Raw genomic sequence first — 19,873 nt, 5'->3', positions numbered from 1 at the left:
ATAAGAGGCACATACAATTTTCAAGCATTGATTGGCCAATTATGGGTTTTATAATTGATCAGAAGCTTTGAGCATAAGACTATTGCCTTTTTGACTATGAGGTAAATACATTGAAATTAAAAATATCATATAGGGGAAATGGATATAATGTCGGTCTAAATGCCCCTAATTTGGGCCCATACATAAATTCATCAATCGACTAAAATTTCAACAGCGACCAAAAATAGCCATTAGTACCGTCCCAATGAGGCGTTCATCTAGATAAATTTGATAAATATCAGATTTCTAGCTATGGGCCCAATCTTAGATCCATAGGCCTACATTAGAGCCATTTCCCCTACATCAGTATTTTTCGAAAATAATAATAACAACAAGTGAATGAAGGCAAAACATTCTTAATGCATGAAGGCAAAAAGCAAAAGAATCATGTTGTCGTATTACGCTGATTTTATAACTTGATAAATTTGAAACTTATAGTTTACTTCCAAATAAGGTATATTCTGTGTATCTACAGAAAGTAGTCATTTTCCTCTATTCTTCAAACAAAAGTACAATGAATATTGTTACTTAGGGGTATATTTCAGGGGGATGGGAGGTTGGCGAGTATCTATGTTTGTATGGCAGGGCTGGTAGCAAGTCACTTTTTAGTGACTTGGTCACTTTTTTCGAACCAGTCACCAAAAAGTCTTATTTTTTAAGGCCAATTTACCAAAATCACTTTTTCTTGTAATGAGTCACTTTCCATTTTTTTAGCGTACATTTAATTCAAGATTGATCATCCGTCTTGCAATCTGTAGGATCTGATAGTGCATTCGATGCCTTTATTTTGTTCTAATTTTCGAATAATTCGAAGGTGTAGTGCTTCTATGGAGCTTTTTGACGTTTAAATGTCTTTTTCTATCTACTTTTTCTACTTAATTGGTTAAATAAAATCCCCTGAGTTTTTTTCCAGAACTTCAACGGATAATTTTCATGTTAATAATAAGAAAGCTATTTTTAAATAACAGCAATTAACTCAAACATTTTTAGGACATGATAATCAGTTTTGAAGAAACAGCTTTACAATCGAATCCATTAAGTGGTGAAATTTAACATTTACTTAATTTAAGTAAGTCTAAAATCTCAAAATATACAATGCATGTACAAGTTCAAGATATTGCAAATTTTCAAAGTGCCAGAATTTAGGAAACAATATTAAATGATTTATTGCAAGTTTGTAATTAAATTTATAAAAGATTAGAGATCTTCAGTGAACTCCTATTAACTTCACAACAATTGTAGGAACTTTACAGATGTTCTGAAGAATACTGAATATTTCAGAGATAAACAAACTGCGTGAACATAAGGGTAGTTAACATTCTGCAAATATGGGGAACTTAGTGGAAGCTTTAAGAACCTCCAAGTGGTTCTAATAGCTTCCGAAAAACTGCATAAATTTTTAAAAAGTTCATATAATTTCAGAGAACTTCTTCGGTGTCAAGAGAATTTGAGGAAAGTTCTGGAAACTTTTAAGAAATTTTAAGTACCTCAGAAAAGCCAGAGCTAGAGATATTTGAGGAATTTTTTGAGCAGTTTAAAGATCTGAGTTTAGACAAATTCAGGATATTTCTATGATATACGAAAGCGTAACAAACGAAGAAATTTTTAGAAACAATTTTAATGTATTCCGGCACGACTGAAATCTACATACTTGTAAGAAAAAGTCTGGAGGTGGTGTTCTCATTGCCATCAATGCAGACTTTACTTCCGAAGAAATACAAACTTATAAGAACACACAATTTAAACATGTAATGGTCAAAGCACTCATTGCTGGTAAAACACAAATTTTTAAATCTGTGTATTTCCCACCTGAATATGCGAACATTCTTTTGAATTATTTTTCCAAATTGTCGAAACTGTTATGTCAAATATGGAACCAGAAGTAAAACTGCATTTTTATGGCAACTTCAACCAACAGACTTTATCACAGACATTGAAAACGAATAATTTTTACTTTCAATCGTAGGTGAAGACGAAACATTACATTTTCTCTTTGACAAAATCTCATATTTAGGTCTACATCAAATTAACCACGTGAAAAATCATCAAAAAGCATATTTAGATCTTTTATTTACAAACTATACTCAAGACTTCTGTGTGTATGCATCATTATCACCTTCATGGAAAAATGAAGTGTTTCACTCAGCAATTGAATGTTCAATCTTCATACTCCCAGCGACTGGGAGTACGAGGAAGTTCCGAAATAGCATAAAGCAAATTACGAAGAAGCCAAACGTAGACTTTGTCCAATAAATTGGAAAAATATAATAAATATTGAAGGAAATTTTGACAATGAAGTTGGCAGATTTCATTCAATTATTCGTAACCTAATTTCAGAAACCGTACCAATTAAAATAAAAAGGCGTACACAAAACAACAAACTGTCAGTGTGGTTCAATCCACAACTAAAACATTTGAAGAACAAAAAGCAGAAAGCACTCAAATTATACAAAATGGAAAGCACTAGCACAAATTTACATCATAACATATGCAACCAACTCAACACGGGTACACGACGTTAGGTAGACGGTCGTTAGGCATACGGACGTTAGGCATAAAGTACGATAGGCATAATGGACGTTGGGCATAAAGGAAGAATTCACCATTCTTTATTTCATGAGCTGTTCTTTGAGGAAAACCTGACAATTGAAATATGTGTGTAAGAATATATTTCAACAAATGTGTGATTTTTTTTTATTTCTAGATGCGATTGATTTCAAGATATAGTTCAAAACTATGCTGAGTTTTCATTACCAGATTACTTAACCGCTATCGCTACTAATCATGGATCAAAGTAAATATGTAGCTATGTTACTTATGATATGATAAATAATGAATCCATACTGAGTTTATTCAATAAACTATGTTTTTTTAACTTGGATTATTTTTTTACTCATCGCTTTGCCTAATTTAAGCATTGTTTAGCATGCTCGAAACAGGTTTCTAGAGTTGCACAGCAGCAAGGTATTTTATGCTTAACGTCTATTATTTTCTTAAAATATATTATGCCTAACGTCTATTATGCCTGACGTCCGTATGCCTAACGTTCGTATGCCTAACTTATTTATGCCTAATGGGGTACACTCACTCAACACAGCCATTAACACTGCACATGAAGAATATAATCGTTAAGTCGAAAATGAAGTCAAATCACGTCCTAAAAACTTTTTCAATTATGTAAAAACGAAATTGAAAAGTAATAATTTTCTGTCACGAATGCATTTTGATGGAAATGTAGGTGAAAATCCTTCTGAAATCTTCAATCTCTTTGCAAATTTCTTTCAGGAAGTATACACCACATTTTCTGAAAAAGACCGCGACTTATTTGCATTTATTCCCGAAGTTTCTAACAACATATCTGTCAATCAAATATGTCAACATGAAGTCCTCAATGCACTAACAAATTTGGACGCATTTAAAGGACCAGGACCTGACGGAATTGTACCTGTATTCTTGAAGAATCTTTCAGAACAACTCACCCTTCCTTTAGAAAGCTTTCTCAATATGTCTCTGAAAAATGGGAAATTCCCTGAAATTTGGAAATCGTCTCATTAGGTGCCTATTTTCAAATCAGGCAAGAAATATTACATTCGTAATTATCGTACACCCAACCGGTGGATGTAAGATTCGCTTACAATTATGTGGGATTCATCATAAGAGGATGTAAGTGGAGACCGCATGAACCGAGGATGCAATATACCTAGCTGCGGTCCAATGCAAGAGAATTGGAGACCGAAAAATGTGGAGTGTATTAGTGAGTGAAATGAATTATGTCGAAAAAAATTGGAAAAAGGTTGCCGCCGACTGGGACTCGAACCACGAACGTTGTGATTATCAGACCTGTGCTTTCTCTACTGCTCTCTCCATGCTTCTGAATATGGATAGCCTAAAAGCAAACAAGAAGCGCTCATTTCCTCTCACACTTGACTTCGTATGCTTTTTCTGCTGGAGAGATTCGAGGCAAGTGTGTGAGTCGTTCTGCCATGTTATACATAAAAATCAAGGCAAATGTTTGCTTGTGTAGATGAAAGCACAGACAGAACACGAAATAAAAAAGTCAAAAAACCATTACATCGCCTGCAAGGTCAACTTCTAACATTCGCTGCGATGTTCATGAACAGAGGATGATAGGAAATGGAACTAACATTCATTGTACTAAATTTTTGGTTTGCGTGTAGAATTACCATTATCTTTTGCATCCCAAAACTTTTTGAATCAATCGTAAACGACAAAAATTTTCAGCAAGTTAAAAATCAAATTACAAACAAACAGCACGGCCTTTTAAAGGTCGTTCAGCTACTTCTAATCTTCTTGAATTTGTAACTTTCATTCTTAACGCAATGGACAATGGCAAGCACGTAGAAGCTCGTTATACTGACTTAAATAAAGCATTTGACCGAATCGATTTATCATTATTACTCTTTAAATTGCAAAAATAGGAATGGAATCTAGACTTCTGAATTGGCTCCAATCATACTTAACGCAACGCAAACAAATAGTTCGTTTTCAGAATAAACTTTCAGTACCTATTTCGGTCACCTCTGGGGTGCCCTAGAGTTCTCATTTAGGTCCAATTCTGTTTATTTTGTACATAAATGGCATTTCCTACATAGGGGAAATGACGGCTTCGGAATGCCAGACTATTTTCGGCAACCCAAATTGAAACACTATTTTCACTGGATTTTCTTACGAAAACACTTCGCTGAATGCATGCAAACGATTCTTTATGCTTTCAGCTTCAATTTGAGTATATTTTTACCACTGAGAAAAAGCAATCTAGCAAGGTTTTCTTGAAATGAAACACACGCACTACAAATTGTAGCTGATTTCGTGTTGCCAATAATAGAACAGCAGATTTACATGCAGTTCAAATGGAGCGGTTGCCGAAGAAAAACTGGTTGCCGACAATACTCGCTCTCACTAGAGAAGATTGGAGCTTTGTAAAAGCGCTTCAAAACAGTTTTTGACAATTCTTTCGACTGAAATTGTTAGAGCAGCTGGTAGCAAAAGATTGTAAACAAAGTGAAGTGAAATAAACAGGTTTAATGTGTCAAACACATTACTTGCAACCTCTTCTTGTATCTTACCAATACAAAATATGGTCAAAGCATCTAATTATTTAATAATTCAGAAAAAAATTTTTTTTTGTCTCAAATGAGTATTTGCAACCTAGCCGATATCTTCAAGAAATTCCAAAAAACTTCTAAGAAAATTATATATTTTTAGATAGTTTCATGATATTCAGCGAAGTTCCGAGTACTTAGAGGTCGATCAAATAACTTCAGCACAATCCCGTTAACTTAAGAAAATTTGCAACGACTTACAAGGAGTTCCGTGGAATTATGGGATACTCCGAGAATACTATGATTGATCCGAAAATTTCAGAAGCGTCAGGGAATTGTGAGAATATCTACCGGAACGTTAAACAAATTGAGAGAACTTCAGGTAGGCAAAGAAAACTTCAGAAATTTCCAGATAAGTTCAGGGAAAGCTAATGATGTAAGGCAAAGTTCGGTGAGTGTTTTTAATGTTTATAATACTTTAGGGACATTGTGGAAACTTCATGGTAATTCAACTAATTTCGGTAAAAATACGGGATCTTACAAGTCTAGAGAACTTTAAGGAAATTCAGAAATCTTTTGGGCAGTTTTATTTACATCAGAAAAGTCTAGACTAAGGAAACAGTTATGAATTAGTGTCGATAATTGAAGGGCAGTCGCATGAACTTCTGAAATTTTTTAAGAACTTCAGTGAAAATCATAGAACCATATTCATTATTTTGTTTTGATTAAATGAAAATTGCGGGAACTTAAAAAAGTTCTAGAAATTTAAGAAAAACTTCTAAAACTCCACAGAAGTGCAGAGATTTTCATAAAGATTTCGAGAACTTCGTGGAATGGAACTTAACATAAAATCCTAGAACTTCAGGAACTTTCATGAACATTAGAACATTTGAAAGAAGTTTAGTAAGCTCCAAAAGTAGGGGACAAAAACTACAAAAACTTAAGCGAAGTTTCGAGAACTTCATGAATGAACAGAGAACCTCAGAGCAGTTCCGTTAATATTAGAGATATTACAAATTTTTTAAAGAAGTTTCGAGAACTTCAGCGAATTGTTAACATATAAGAGATGATCGTTAGGAAACTTGAGGAAACTTTTGGAAGTCCGAAAAAGTTCAGGTTAGTCTGAAAATCTGAATAGAATTATTGTGAGTATCAGACTGCTTTCTCAAACTACAAAAGAACTTCAGGGCAGTTTCATCAACGTCAGGAAATATTTGGAAACGTTCAAATAGGTCTGAATACCTCAGAATAGTACATTCCATATTCAAAGGAGATTTATGATGACAATTCTCTTGGAGTTCTCCTCAGCATTTGTTTTGTATACTTCCGAAACTCTCATGTGATTATTCTAGAAATTCACTTGGAGCGGTTCTTTAAATTCTTTAAAACATATCACCAAAATTTGATTGGAATATTTCTCGCAATTCCATTGAAATATACCTTTCAAATTTTAGATTTCCTTTTGAATCTCACTCCTTCCCATGGATTTCTACTCACATTGAAAGTCTCCTGAGAATTCATTTGCATTTCTCCTCACAAATTCCTTAGATCTCTCCTCTGTTTGGCAAATTCTCCTGGAATTCTTTTCCGAATTTCTTTGAAGATCTCATGGAGTAATTCTCAGATTTTATTATAATCCTTCTATGTATTAGCAGCCTCACCCACTTAATATTTTCTAAAATTTTCCAATAACTTATGCGCCGCTTCGGATTCGATTTCTCTTACAAACTTCATGAAATTATCCTCAAAGTGCCCTTGAAATTTTTCTCTGATGGTCACAGTTCTGTGCCTCAGAAATTCCTATGTACTTTAATTCAATTTATCGACTACCTGAATAAAACCCGGAAAATCAGGGAATCTCAGGGAATTTAATTGAAGTTTTGGGAAATATTTCTTAATCACAGAAGGATAACAAACTTTGCTAGGTTCTGACAACTTAATTACTCGATGCAGTTTGTGGTTGCTCAATGTTTGATGTGGCATTTTTGCAAGTTGATCAAGAATTACTAAAATAAAAGGGTAGTTTAATGATTTTACGCCTTATATAAATTCAGCTCCTACTGGGTGTTGACACGTTCCTGAGTTAAATTGAGATCCTGAGGTTTGAAGAAAAATCTATTTCCATAGACACTAGACGTTGTTATTTATTGCAAAATATAACCTCCAAATGGGTATGTGCGTCTCTTCTTAGATGTTACGCCTAATTACGTCGGACGTAGATCCTGTGGGTGCATTGGAGCGCTTTTTAATAAATTCAAGACTGGTGAAGAGTTAAGAGAAGAAGTAGATTTTTTTCTGATCACTTGTAGTTCTTGTCCCTTATTATGTTCTTAACAGCCTGACTAGCTCAGAGAATAAACTAAATGAGTATTTTCGGTAATGGCCACTTTTATGATTGAATAATAATTCAAGAAACGTGGACTAACATTGCCTCGACAGCATAGAGTGGCGTTATTCAGTATTCTAGTTCTTCATTGTAAATCTGGTTAGCTTGGAAAATTATCTTCTCAGTGAAGTTTTAGTATTGCAATTGCGATGAAATTTGGCCGTGAATAAGCGTTTTGTTAAGCGTATTATCCGGAATAATTGTCTTGTGGAGCTGGGTCTCAAATTGTACTCAAGGGAAAACATTATGGAGGGATTAAAGACAAGTGTTTCATATGCAAGATGTAGGAGAATTGAGTAATTTTTTGTCCTTAGCGTTGCTTGTAAAAGGTTACGATATTTCACGAAGTCATAGGGAGCTTTGGTGAATATTTTCAACACTGCTTCTATGGGTGTGAAAATCGCCATGCCAAAGACCTCTTCTCATATCATGAAGTTATTCGAGCAAATCTGTTGCAAAATTTAAGCTATTAAGCAAGCCTTGTTTGTAGATTGATATCGAGATGGTTGCAGTTTCCTTCACACATCACTAAGGCCTGTACTCGAAACAAAAATGCACCAGACAAAAGTGTTCGCCAAAAAATTATTTTGATTCGGATTTTCTTGAAACTTTCAGGGAATGAACTAAAAGATATGGATTATGTTTCGGCATAATTACTTTATTCAATTTTCTTTCCATCGCTGAAAGCCCGCACCTTTCCCTTAAGACCCCTCATTACATTTTGTGCAATGGTGGAGCCGACCTTTTTGGTCACTTTCATCCATTCTTTCTTCAACTCCAGCTTAAACACCTTGGACGATTTTCGAGCTTTGGCCTTCATTATGGCCCAAAATCTTTCCACCGGACGAATCTCTAGTGAATTTGGGGGGTTGGCGGTTTTTGGTACAAAAACAACGTTATTGTCTCTGTACCAATCAAACATCGATTGCGCGTAATGGCATGATGCCAGATCCGGCCAAAATAATGTCTTGCCTCCGTGGGACCGCAGGAAGGGCAACAGACACTTCTGGAGGCACTCGGTGCGGTAAATTTCGCTGTTGATGGTACCCATTGTGATGTACGGTTTACTCAGTTTACCGCATTGGCATATGGCCTGCCAGAGCAAGCATTTTTTGGCGAATTTGTCCACTTTCTTCTTCCTTATGTCTTCCGGAACATCAAACCGTGATTTGGCAACGTAGAACTCCAGCCCCGGTATCTGCTTTGCGTCTGCCTTGATGTAGGTTTCGTCATCCACAACCACGCACATCGGTTTCGTTAACCACTCTCGATACAGCTTCCTTGCGCTGGATTTGGCCGCCGTGTTTTGTTGATCACGCCGGTTCGGTGCCTTCCGGACCTTGAATACACGAAGCCCAGCTCCTTTCATGGTTTGCTGCACGAACCAGGCGTTACACTTTGCCTTCAGAGCCGCGTCGCGAATCGAAAGGTTAGGATTACGCATGAAATAATCCAACACCTTCCGGGCCTTCACAGGGTCAGCTGTCTTCGATTTTCTTCCTTTTTCAGCCCGCCGCTCGGTCGTCTGGGACTCCTTAAACGATTTGACCACCCGAGACACAGTTGTATGGGTGATTCCCAGTTGTCTTCCGATCCATCTCATGGTGGCAGTCGGATTTTCCATGACGGCGCGCAAAATTTTCCGGCGATTTTCTTCTTGTTTCGATGAATATCAATAACTACTGAACCGATTGTTATGAAATTTTGCACATGTAAACAATTCACTCCAAACTAGTTATAGCCATATTTTCATCAAATTTTACCCACGGATAAAAAAGTTACACACGGATAAAAATGGTGCATTTTTTTCGAGTACAAGCCTTATTAATCATGAATTGAACTGATTCCCTGGCGCTTACAATTTTAAAATTTTGAAAAATGCGGTGCGTTCCCGTTTTTGGTAACACGCAATTTCTGTCTTTTTTGCATCCTATAAAATGTATCGAACGCTTTATTTAATTTGAGATTGTACTGGACCACTCTTTATAAGTTTAGAGGTCCATGTGGTATTTCACAATTTTGGCTGCAGACTAGCTAATACGGCCAAAAATTTCCTTATGCAGCTATTGTGTGTTCGGTAGTACATATCTGAGGAAAGTAATAGCTGATGAGGTCGTGTTGAGAAAACCATGTAGACACCGTACCTGGTTTTTTTTTAAAATTACTGGGAAATCAGGGAATTTGGTTTTCTTCACTGAGCCGACACCCTGGTAAATGGCCATTATTTCAATGAAACTTTTAGATCTTTTCTGAGAGTTATTTAGATTTTAGATTGTTATAAACATCGGTGTTTAGCTCAAACTCGTTTAAGAGTCCAAGTAATTCAAAGGACATTGCACAGTGGTCCAGAATGGAGATTTAGGTGGAAGAATATGTTTTGACTCTGAAATTGAAACTGTGGACTAAAAATCACTTCTACAAAGTTGTTTTTTATAGTTAGGCCCTCATTTTTATGACAATGAATTCTAGAGTGGTTCTTATTATCATTGAAATCGCAAATCTAACTTTTGGGTTTTAAATAATTAAGGTATACACTCTTTGACAAAGTTATAGCTGAGCAAGTTTCAAGTAACTTTGTAATAACTTTTTTGTATCTCTTAAATTGACCGATTTAGAGCTATTTTCTTGAATTCAGTTAGGGTGTCTCTAAAAAACAGTTGTTTGCTTTAGTTTTCTTATTTTAAATTTCTAAGCAAAGATGTCTTCAAATAACTTATAAATCTTTTGAAGGCGCACATTTTTGCTGCACAGAGCTTGTCGATTTCTTTCGCCGATCAAGAGTTATTGACGTTTTTCTACTAGAATATGCTCTTTTCAAATGTTAATATCTCTGGTTGGGGCAAAAAAAAACATGAAAGTCATATTCGAAAGACTTTAAAAGTCTATAAGATGCACGTTTTATAGCAAAAGTTGTTGTCTGTATCTCTTCTAATAAAAAAGATATACCCAATCATAGTAAAAAAATGAATAAATTCGAATTGATTTTATACGAGTTTAAGAAAAAGCATACCTCTATTTTTTTCATATTATTGAGAATATCATACGCTCTTTCAAATGCCATTACCAACTTTGTCCCAACCTGATATGTTAACATTTGAAAAAACATATTTTTAGTAGAAAAATGTCAATAACTCTTGATCGGCGAAAGATATCGACAAGCTCTGTGCAGCAAAAATTTGCCTTCAAAAGATCTATAAGTTATTTCAAGATATCTTTGCTGAGAAATTTGAAATAAGAAAACTAAAGCAAACAACTGTTTTTTTAGAGATACCCTAACTCCATTCAAGAAAATAGCTCTAAATCGGTCAATTTAAGAGATACAAAAAAGTTATTACAAAGTTGCTTGAAACTTGCTCAGCTTTAACTTTGCCAAAGAGTGTATACCTTAATTTCTTCAAACAAAAAAGTTAGATTTGCGATTTCAATGATAATAAGAACCACACTAGAATTTATCAGCACCTAACAGAAAAAATCAGCGCCTAACTATAAAGAACAACTTTGTGGAATACACTTTTTGTCTAAAATTTCAATTTCAGGCTCAAAACTTATCCTTACACCTAAATCTGCATTCTGGACCACTGTGCATTGGGATGTCTAACGTTAAAAAAAAAAAACAAAATCTGAACATGTTCGCCTGATACTAGTTTTATTCATAACTTAGAAGTGTGCCAAAATTATATATGTACACTGGAGTCGCTTTTTACGCGGGTGATACGTCCCGCGTAAAAAAAAACCGCATAAATTCCGGAATCCGCGTTAAAAAAAACCGCGTAAATTCCGAAATCCGCGTAAAAAAACCGCGTAAAAAAACGTGTAAAAAAAACCGCGTAAAAAGCGACTCAAGTGTATAACGATAAACCACGTAAATTCTGGAATCCACGTAAAAAAAACCAAAATCCGCGTAAAAAAACCGCGTAAATTCCGAAATCCGCGTAAAAAAAGCCGTGTGAATTCTGAAATCCGTGTAAAAAAAAACCGCGTAAAAAATCGTGTAAAAAAAACCGCGTAAAAGTGACTCCAGCGATCTATATTAAAAGATTTGGTGGTATATTATAAATTATTTTTCATCAATTGTTATGCCGCAAAATATCTGTGATATCTTTAAAATTAACATTATACATTATTTACAGCAAATTTCCATACTTTTAAGTTTTGAACTGAATGCAACCAATGGCTGTCGAAAATTTATATCTTTTCCCAATGTACTTTGGATAAGGTGTATACATGCACGAGTTTGATATTTAAGTCCTAAAGATCTGAAAAACTCTCAGAAAATTTCTTTTTTGAATCATTACATGATTTACTTTTCCAAATAAAATCATGAATAATTTTTAAACAGTCAGTAATATGCGTATACTTTCATGAGCCAATTTGTTAGTGAAAAAAGTTCCTATGCATGAGCTGTGAAAATCGCTTACAACTATTATTTTGATACCTACTTTTGAGGATTAAATGCCAACAAAAAAACATAATTTTCAAAACACAAACAATTTAATTTAATTAAAAATTTAAGCATCTAGTAGGCCGTATCATTTTTTTTATCTTATAGTATTGACTCAAATGAATGTGTAAAAATGTAAAAGGGTTGGAATGTACTTAATTTTGATGCTTTACAAATATTTGTACAGTAATGACTATGAAAAATCGACTTTAATTAATAATCTCATCGGGCTACCTCTAAATCACGTTTTGAATAGTTACGAAAGTTTTTTTTGTAACACTCTTAGCTATGCAGATAATGTGTTGTTTTGGCCACCTTATTGAACATGCATGTTGAGTACTGATTGCTAAGCTTTACAAAAAAAAAGATTACATTTTCCGCTTCGAAATAGATTTCCTCGATGCTGAAAAAGTTAGATTTTAAAGCTAAATTGAGCAAGCAAAACGATTTTTTTTTTAAATGTCAGAGGTGCTGTAGAAAGTATCTAGACAGAAACCTTGCTTTTCTCAGTAGCTTTACAAATCAGAACTTTTGAAAAAATCGACACGGCTTAATATGGCGGAAACTATGTTGCTCTCACCTGTTGGTATACCGACAGCCCGAGCAGATGGCGTGACTCTGTCGAAAGACCACAGTTCGCCGATTTGTTTATTTTCAAACTTTGCTAATGTGTTCCAAATTGTTTCTTCTGTGTGCAACAACCGATTTGCATTCAACGATTTCGCCAAGGTTTCAAAAAATCACTCATACACTCGAGCTGGATTTCCCGCTGTGTAATCAAATTGAATGTGGGGCCACCCGGTAGTCTAGTCAAAAAAGCCGTGGATTGTATGGGGGGCAGTGGGTTCGATTATCGGCTTTCCTGGGCAAAAAAGTATCATTGTGTCATATTATATTTGCAGATGCCAAGCTCTAAAAGGGATGTGTATAGCCATCATGAAGAAGACGAATCAATGTGAAAATTAATTTTACTTCTTTCAATCAGACGGATAATTTTCACACCACAGATCGTAATAATAAAATTAAAAAATATCAATCTCCGTCATTCCTCACCACACTGTTCCAACTGCTGATGATCCCAAACGATGCTAGATTCCACTCGAAAATTCGCACAAACTTTCGGCAGCTTGGTGCCTTAATTAATGGCCAATAATAACGACCGAATGTGTTTCATACAGTCGAACAACTTCGTGGGATATAATTTGATTCATCTCTATGAAGAGCAACCGAAAGAAAGAAAGAAAGAAAAACAAGTGTGTGAGTACACAATTGCTGCAGCAAATCGCGCAAATGCAATCAAGAAATTTTTTTGGCATTTTTGAAATGGAGCTATCCGAGAGCTGATCAAAGTGAAATTGGATGAAAAACTGTTCAAATTTCGTAGGTCAAACGAAGTGGGGTGGGTGATAATCGCTCAATATGATGTGCATTTTGCGTTTCAAAAATGAATGGGTTGGATGGTTTTTGATTTTGGACCAACTCGTGGAAAACGTATGATTTGTCTGTTTTTCGTCTGATTCGTGATTGGGGTTCATGGTGAGGAGCCTCTGAAACGTAATTGGGAAGAGGGTTTTTATGCAGTCTGGGGCCTCAGATAGCCTAGTATGTAAAGGCACGGTATTGCCAAGCTGAAGGTGGCGGGTTCGATTCCCGGTCCGATCGAGGACATTTGTTGGGCTCGAAATTTTCTCGATTTCCTTGTTTTTGCCCAAGGAAATCGAGAAAATTTCGTATCATTGTGCTTGTCACACAATATGTCATGTATTGATTGGCATAGAAAGCTCTCCATTAATAATTGTCAAAGTGCCTTCAGAACACTAAGTTGAGAGCCGGCAAATCGGTTGCCAAAGAAGCGTTAAAGGGTTAAAATCGAAGGTGAATAAAGTGACTGGAAATGTGACTTCGGTTCGTCGAAGGGATAGTTTTTCGCGGTCGATAATTTTTAGTTAGTGCTTATTTACCCAGTGTTTTAATCGGAAGCTTATTAATTACACATGAACTTGTCAACGAGATGCTTTCATTAACATATAATTAATAGGTGTTTGGAAGGGTTTCATTTAAGTGATACATATTTGTTTTGTTTTTGTTTGCAGATGCTCCCAAATCACAGTGCTCGTCGTTGTCCGATGGCGAATCATTCGAGTGTTACGGAGAAAATGACATCTCCATATCGGAAAACGGGGGCGTGGACCTGGAGCTGGCTCCAACCCTCAATTCCACACCTGTTAGGTAAGTTTACCATTGCTTTACCCTACAACCAGAATCGAAGTCTCTATGCTTCGGTTTAATTAAATCGATTATAAACTTACGCACAGACATTACAATTATTTGCCATTATTGTAGCGTAAATCTTTTTGTTTCTAGCAAAGCATTAATTTTACCTTTTGTTTGCAATTTCTGCGCAACATTGCGTTTTCTTTTTTTCCTTTTCGATGCGACTCAACCCACAGCGAAAACAACAATAACAGTGGCACAGGCATCACCAGACACACGTGGAGCCGCATGAGCTTACGTGGTGCGCCTAAAAGGTATGCAACTTGTCTAGCTCCCCATCAGGAAAGCTCTACAGAAACACAAACAGCACGAACGCATCCCATTCACTTATATTGTCCGAATCACCAATACCATTACCTCTGAGAACTTTTTCCAAGCGAGCTTTTTCCACCCACTGGGTGCTCGTTTCCAATGTAGGCAAGCTTAATGTTTGCTCATCCAACCATAACCCTACATATCCATACCTACAATCATACCCTCTCCCCATATTCACACAACTTCACTCATTTATATCGTTTCCATTCTTTCTCTCTCTTCGTTTCTCAACAGCCAAAATAATGATAATCTGCCAAACCGGCGCTGGGGCTCGATGAGACAGTAAGCGATTTTTTCATATATTTTACATTACTTTATTTGCTGCTTTGTTTTTTTCACTCGTTCGCTTTTTTGTTTTTATTGTTCTTTGATTGCGTGCCTTACTCTTTATTGCTTATTTAGTGGTTGAGGTGAGTTTCGGGACAATGATAACTATAGTTATTTTTCTGTGGCTTTGCAATGGATCCCCATCTGTTTTTTTATTTCAAATTAATATCTAACTAAGTTTGTGTCACTGAATATTAAAAGTTCTTCTTTTTGGCTGTATTACGTCCCCACTGAAACTTTACGCGGGCTCTCAAATTAATGTTCTTTGAGCATTTCCAAAGTTGTTAATCAATTAGAAAAATTCCTAGCCCGGACCGGGAATCGAACCCAGCTACCTTTAGCATCGTTTTGCCTTATAGTTGCGCCTTTACCGACTGAGCTTCTCAAAGTCGACTTAAGTGCCAAACATTCATTTTGAAGGAAAGAATTTTTTGATTTTTTTTTGAATAGCAACCAAAAATAATCATCGCATTTCTATCTTTCTATCAGTTTTACAGCATAAATGATCGTACTGGCTTTATGGTCATTTTCATAGCAACAACTAATTAATATTTTTCAACATTTGGACTAGTAGATCCAAAATAAGGGCTATATAGGGGAAATGGATGTAATATCGGCCTAAATGCCCCTAATTTGGGCCCATACAAAAACTCAGAAATCGAATAAATAGCGACCAAAAATATCCATTAGTACCGTCCCAATGACGTGTTCATCTAGATAAAATTGATAAAAAGCAGATTTTTAGCGATGGGCAAAATCTCTGATCCATAGACCAACATTAAATCCATTTCCCCTAAGTTTTTTTTAATCTTTCATAGTAATTCCCATCCACATTGCAAACCATTTGCGCGACCTCTAAACCTTCATCAATCTGTGCCATTTTCTACACAGGCTCATATTTTGGGATTATGAATCGAATTGGAGGGTGGCCTATAAGAAATTTAACACTTTTTTTTTTTTTTTCAAAATGTGAACATTTATACATCTTAAAAAGTGAGTTGAAAATACTTTTATATGACTTTCTGGCTTTACAAAACGTCTTTATGACGAACTGAAAGCGTGTTGCCCGAGAATATGATTTTTCTACCTTTTGCGAGAAGTTGATACATACTAAGAAAAGGTTTATCATTTCATTAGAGTTGATCTAGTTAGGGAGCTACAAACCTACCACGTTAAATACCCATGTTTGTATCTCATACTCGGCTGTGTCTTAGTTTGTATTTGGATTATATTTTTTACCACTAAAGTTGATTGGTTATTATGATGATTTCAAAAACACCTACCCTGGTGTACCAGTTATGGCTATACGTTCCTATTATGGAATTCCCATAGGCCATAATTGGATCACACCATGATAGGAACGTATACCAGGCTGGTAGTGAGTCACTTTTTAGTGACTTGGTCACTTTTTTCATGCCAGTCACTAAAAAGTTTCTTTTAAAATACAACAGATTCTATTGTTGACAAGAAATCTTATTGTAATTCTATTGTATTGGTCATATAATCAAATAGTCACCACAATAGGTTTACAACAGATTGAATGAAACAAAATTTTGCACAATAAAAAAACAATAAAATTTATTGTAATGAGATCAAATTTCTTCGAGAAAAACTTGATTTTTTTATGGTTACGGTAACTTACAACCCCCCTTTTCTATTTTAATTGTCTTATTAACAATAGATTATATTGTACATAACAATAAGTTCTATTCTATTTTTATTGTTTTTGACAATAACATTTTTGTTAATACAGTAGGCTTTATTGCAATGTAACAATAAGCTCTATTGTTTTTGAATGGTAAATTTTTATTTGGGAAGTCACTAAAGTCACTTTTTCTTGTAATCAGTCACTATTTTCAACTTTTTTTTAGCGTGAATTAATTTCAAGATTGATCATTCTTTGCTTTGTGACGTTTAGTCGTCTTTCTCTATCTACAGGGTGTGTACTCATTTTTCTAAATAAAATTTCCTGAGTTTTCTAGGTTTTTCCAGAACTTTAATGTATGAATTCAAGGCTTATATTTAGAAAGCTATTTTTAAAATGCGTTCAAAATATGCTTTTTCTGGAAGATCAAAAACAACAGTAATTAATCCAATCGTTTTTAAGACATGGCAATAAGTTTTAAAGAAACAACTTTATAATCAAATCCACTGCACTAACTTAATTTCTCACTTTAATAAAGTTAAAATAAAACGTACTTAATTTGAGTAAGTCCAAGATCTAAAAACATTCAATGTCTTGTAGTTTCGTATTGAAAAATACTTGTTTCAAACCTTAAAATGACTATATCTTTTGATTCAGTGGTCCAAATGTCATAATTAGGTGATCAAAATGTGTGTTTTTTAAAGTTCTAAAAGTGTTTTCAAGAATAGTTTTCTCTAAATACAAAGCAAAAAAGGTTATGGTCAAAAAACTGTTTTTTCATGAATCACCCTAACCTTCTAGTTGTTTCAGTTAGTAGAATACATAGACGATGAGATAAAAATTTGAGGTCTTGGACAAAGTTGCTTGGTTTTGCATCCTCTACAACTTTGAAGAAGTAAAAAAAGTTCCCAAAAATTTCCCTGAAGAGTTAGATTTTTGAAGTCACTCTAAAACTGAATCAGCCTAATGAATGATCCAATGAAAAGATGCGCTTTTTCATTACCAACAATTCTTTTGGAGACATTAAAACGCTACAACCAGTATATTTTGCGAAAAACCCAATTTCCATGTATTTTGCCGCTCTGGACCACTGTGCAGTGTTGGGGAAGCAGCATATGCATGTATGTAATTGGTGGATTTGTTAATTATTTCGACGCTTTTGGACAATGCTTGACATTTACCGCTTTTTCAAAAGTTTCTTGAAGAAAATCAACAGTCGGCATTGCCATCTACGCCATCGATGCGTAGAAATATTGTTGATCGATTGGTGATAAAATTATTGAAATGGGGCCAGGGGCAGCTGAGTTATTAACGTTCAAAATCTTTCATAATTTCGTTACATGCTCGATTTTTTGTTTTCACAAAGTGTACCCCCATATAGAAATCACAGACGTACTCCTATGTCAAAAGGTCGGCAAGTTTCAAGAAAGTTCAGATAACTTCAGAGCCGTTCCATGACCATCCGAAATAAATTGTTTACTCAAGGAAAATCCCTAAACAAATTTAGGGAACTTCAGGTAAGCATAGTTCAGGGAAAATAAGTGAGCGTTTTAAATGGTTAGAATACTTAAGGAAAATTGTTGAAACTTCAAGGCAAATCTATTAATTTCAGCAAAGTTGCGGGTTCTTAAAATATACTGATCAATTCAGGGCTGTCTAGAGAACTTTAAAGTTATTCAATAATCGATTAGGTAATTTTAATAAGATCGGGAAAGTCTAGACTGTTGAAGATGTTTTAAATTAGTGTCAATAATTTAATGGAAGTTTCATGAACTTCAGAAAAATGATGAGAACTCCAGTGGAAATCATAAAACTATATTAATTATTTCGTTCTAATTCCATGAAAACTGCGGGAGCACAAAAGTTGCAGAAATTAGGAAAAAAATCGAAAACTTCACAGAAGGACAGTGGTCTTCAAAAACATTTCGAGAACTCCATAAAAATCAATGAAGCTTAAGAGGAGATCCGCGAACTTCAGGAATTTTTATGAACATTAGAAAAATGTGGCAAATTGGAGCAATTTCAGAGGAAGGTTAGTTCCATTAGTTTCAGAAAATTAGTGGAAAATTTAAAGCAGTTCCCAGATTTTCAGATAACTTCAGAGACGTTAAAAATTTAATTGAGGTCTTCGCATAAGTTCAGAAGTTCACTGAAGCTTAAACATTTGAAGGACGGTTCAATAAAATTCAGCGCAGTACAACAAGCTTCATGAGAACTGCAAAAACGTTAGAGCAGTTTTGAGAATTTCAAAAAAGAACAGATAACCTCAGAGCAGTTCCGTTAACATTAGAGAAGTCACATAAAGTTTAAAGAAGTTTAGAAAACTTTAGCGGATTGTTAAACCTAGAGAAGAGATTCATAATCTTAAGAAAAATTAAGGAAACTTTAGGAAGTCCTATTAAGTTCACTGAATTTGATGAGTAGTATTGTGAACATCATGCTAGTTTCTCAAACTACAAAAGAACTTCAAGGCGGATTCATTAACTTCAGGAAAAATTTGGGAAGTTCTCAGAAAAGTCCATTTCATATTCAATGGAAATTTCGATGAAGCTATCCTCCGAATTCAATTTTCTTTTAGTTTTCCTCGAAATTACCTTGAAATTCTCCACAATATGACACTCTTTGAAATGGTTATCATTGCATTCATTTCAGATTTCCTTTTGAATCACACACCTTTCCTTGGAATTCTACTCACATTGAAAGTCTCCCAAGAATGCATTGGCATTTCTACTCACAAATTTCTAGATTTTTTCTCATAATTTGTTTGGCAAACTCTCCTGAATTTATTTTCCGACTTCCTTTGAAGGTGTCCTGGAGTTATTTTCAGATTGAATTATAGTCCTTCTTTTAGCATTAAAAAAAAAACCTACGACTTATGCTCCGAATTTGTTTTCTCCCTCAAACTTTATGTAATTATCATCAGAATGTCCTTGGCAATTTTTTTTATGAAGTTCACAGGAGTTTACTATGGCATTCGGCCGATTAAGCAAGTACTTCTTCTGTTTTACAAACCCTCTTTAAGACGAACTGAATACGTATTGCATGAGAATGTGTTTTTCCTACCATTGATGTGAATCTTATAAATACTATGGAATGGTGTATCATCAATTGGAGTTGGACCAAAAAAATGTGGAGTTGATAAGTGAATGAAAATAATCATGACGAAAAAAAAAAGGCTGCCGGCTGGACTAGAACAACGAACGTTGTGTTTATCAGACCTATGCTTTCTCCGCTGCTCTCTCCATGCTTCGGAACAAGGATAGCCTAAAAGCGAATAAGAAGCGCTCATCCCTAGTAGCACGCTTGTCACAAATCAATTGTAGAAACTTATATACGACTTATTTCAGTCATAAACAAGTTGCTGTAACTTATTTTGAATAAAG

The 19,873-nt window shown here is 35.0% G+C and overlaps 1 protein-coding gene across 6 annotated transcripts in view; it reads left to right on the top strand.

Annotated features, from left to right (window-relative positions):
• nuf (rab11 family-interacting protein nuf) overlaps positions 1-19,873 on the top strand; it is a 346,264-nt gene that overhangs the window by 120,446 nt on the left and 205,945 nt on the right. For 5 of the 6 annotated variants that reach the window (XM_065223419.1, XM_065223421.1, XM_065223415.1 and 2 more), the window contains 3 exons: positions 14,023-14,158; positions 14,380-14,457; positions 14,753-14,800. In XM_065223419.1, coding sequence (XP_065079491.1) covers positions 14,023-14,158; positions 14,380-14,457; positions 14,753-14,800 — 262 coding nt within the window. The remainder of the gene's footprint in view (positions 1-14,022; positions 14,159-14,379; positions 14,458-14,752; positions 14,801-19,873) is intronic. The other variant, XM_065223418.1, reaches the window with a different exon arrangement.

Source organism: Ochlerotatus camptorhynchus, unplaced genomic scaffold (genome assembly GCF_037179485.1).
Source record: "Ochlerotatus camptorhynchus isolate MF236.1 unplaced genomic scaffold, CSIRO-AGI_Acam_v1.1 ptg000192l, whole genome shotgun sequence".
In the NCBI taxonomy this organism is placed as follows: domain Eukaryota; kingdom Metazoa; phylum Arthropoda; class Insecta; order Diptera; family Culicidae; genus Ochlerotatus; species Ochlerotatus camptorhynchus.
Note: the sequence above shows the minus strand (reverse complement) of the source record. Positions and strands in the feature narration are given on the sequence as shown.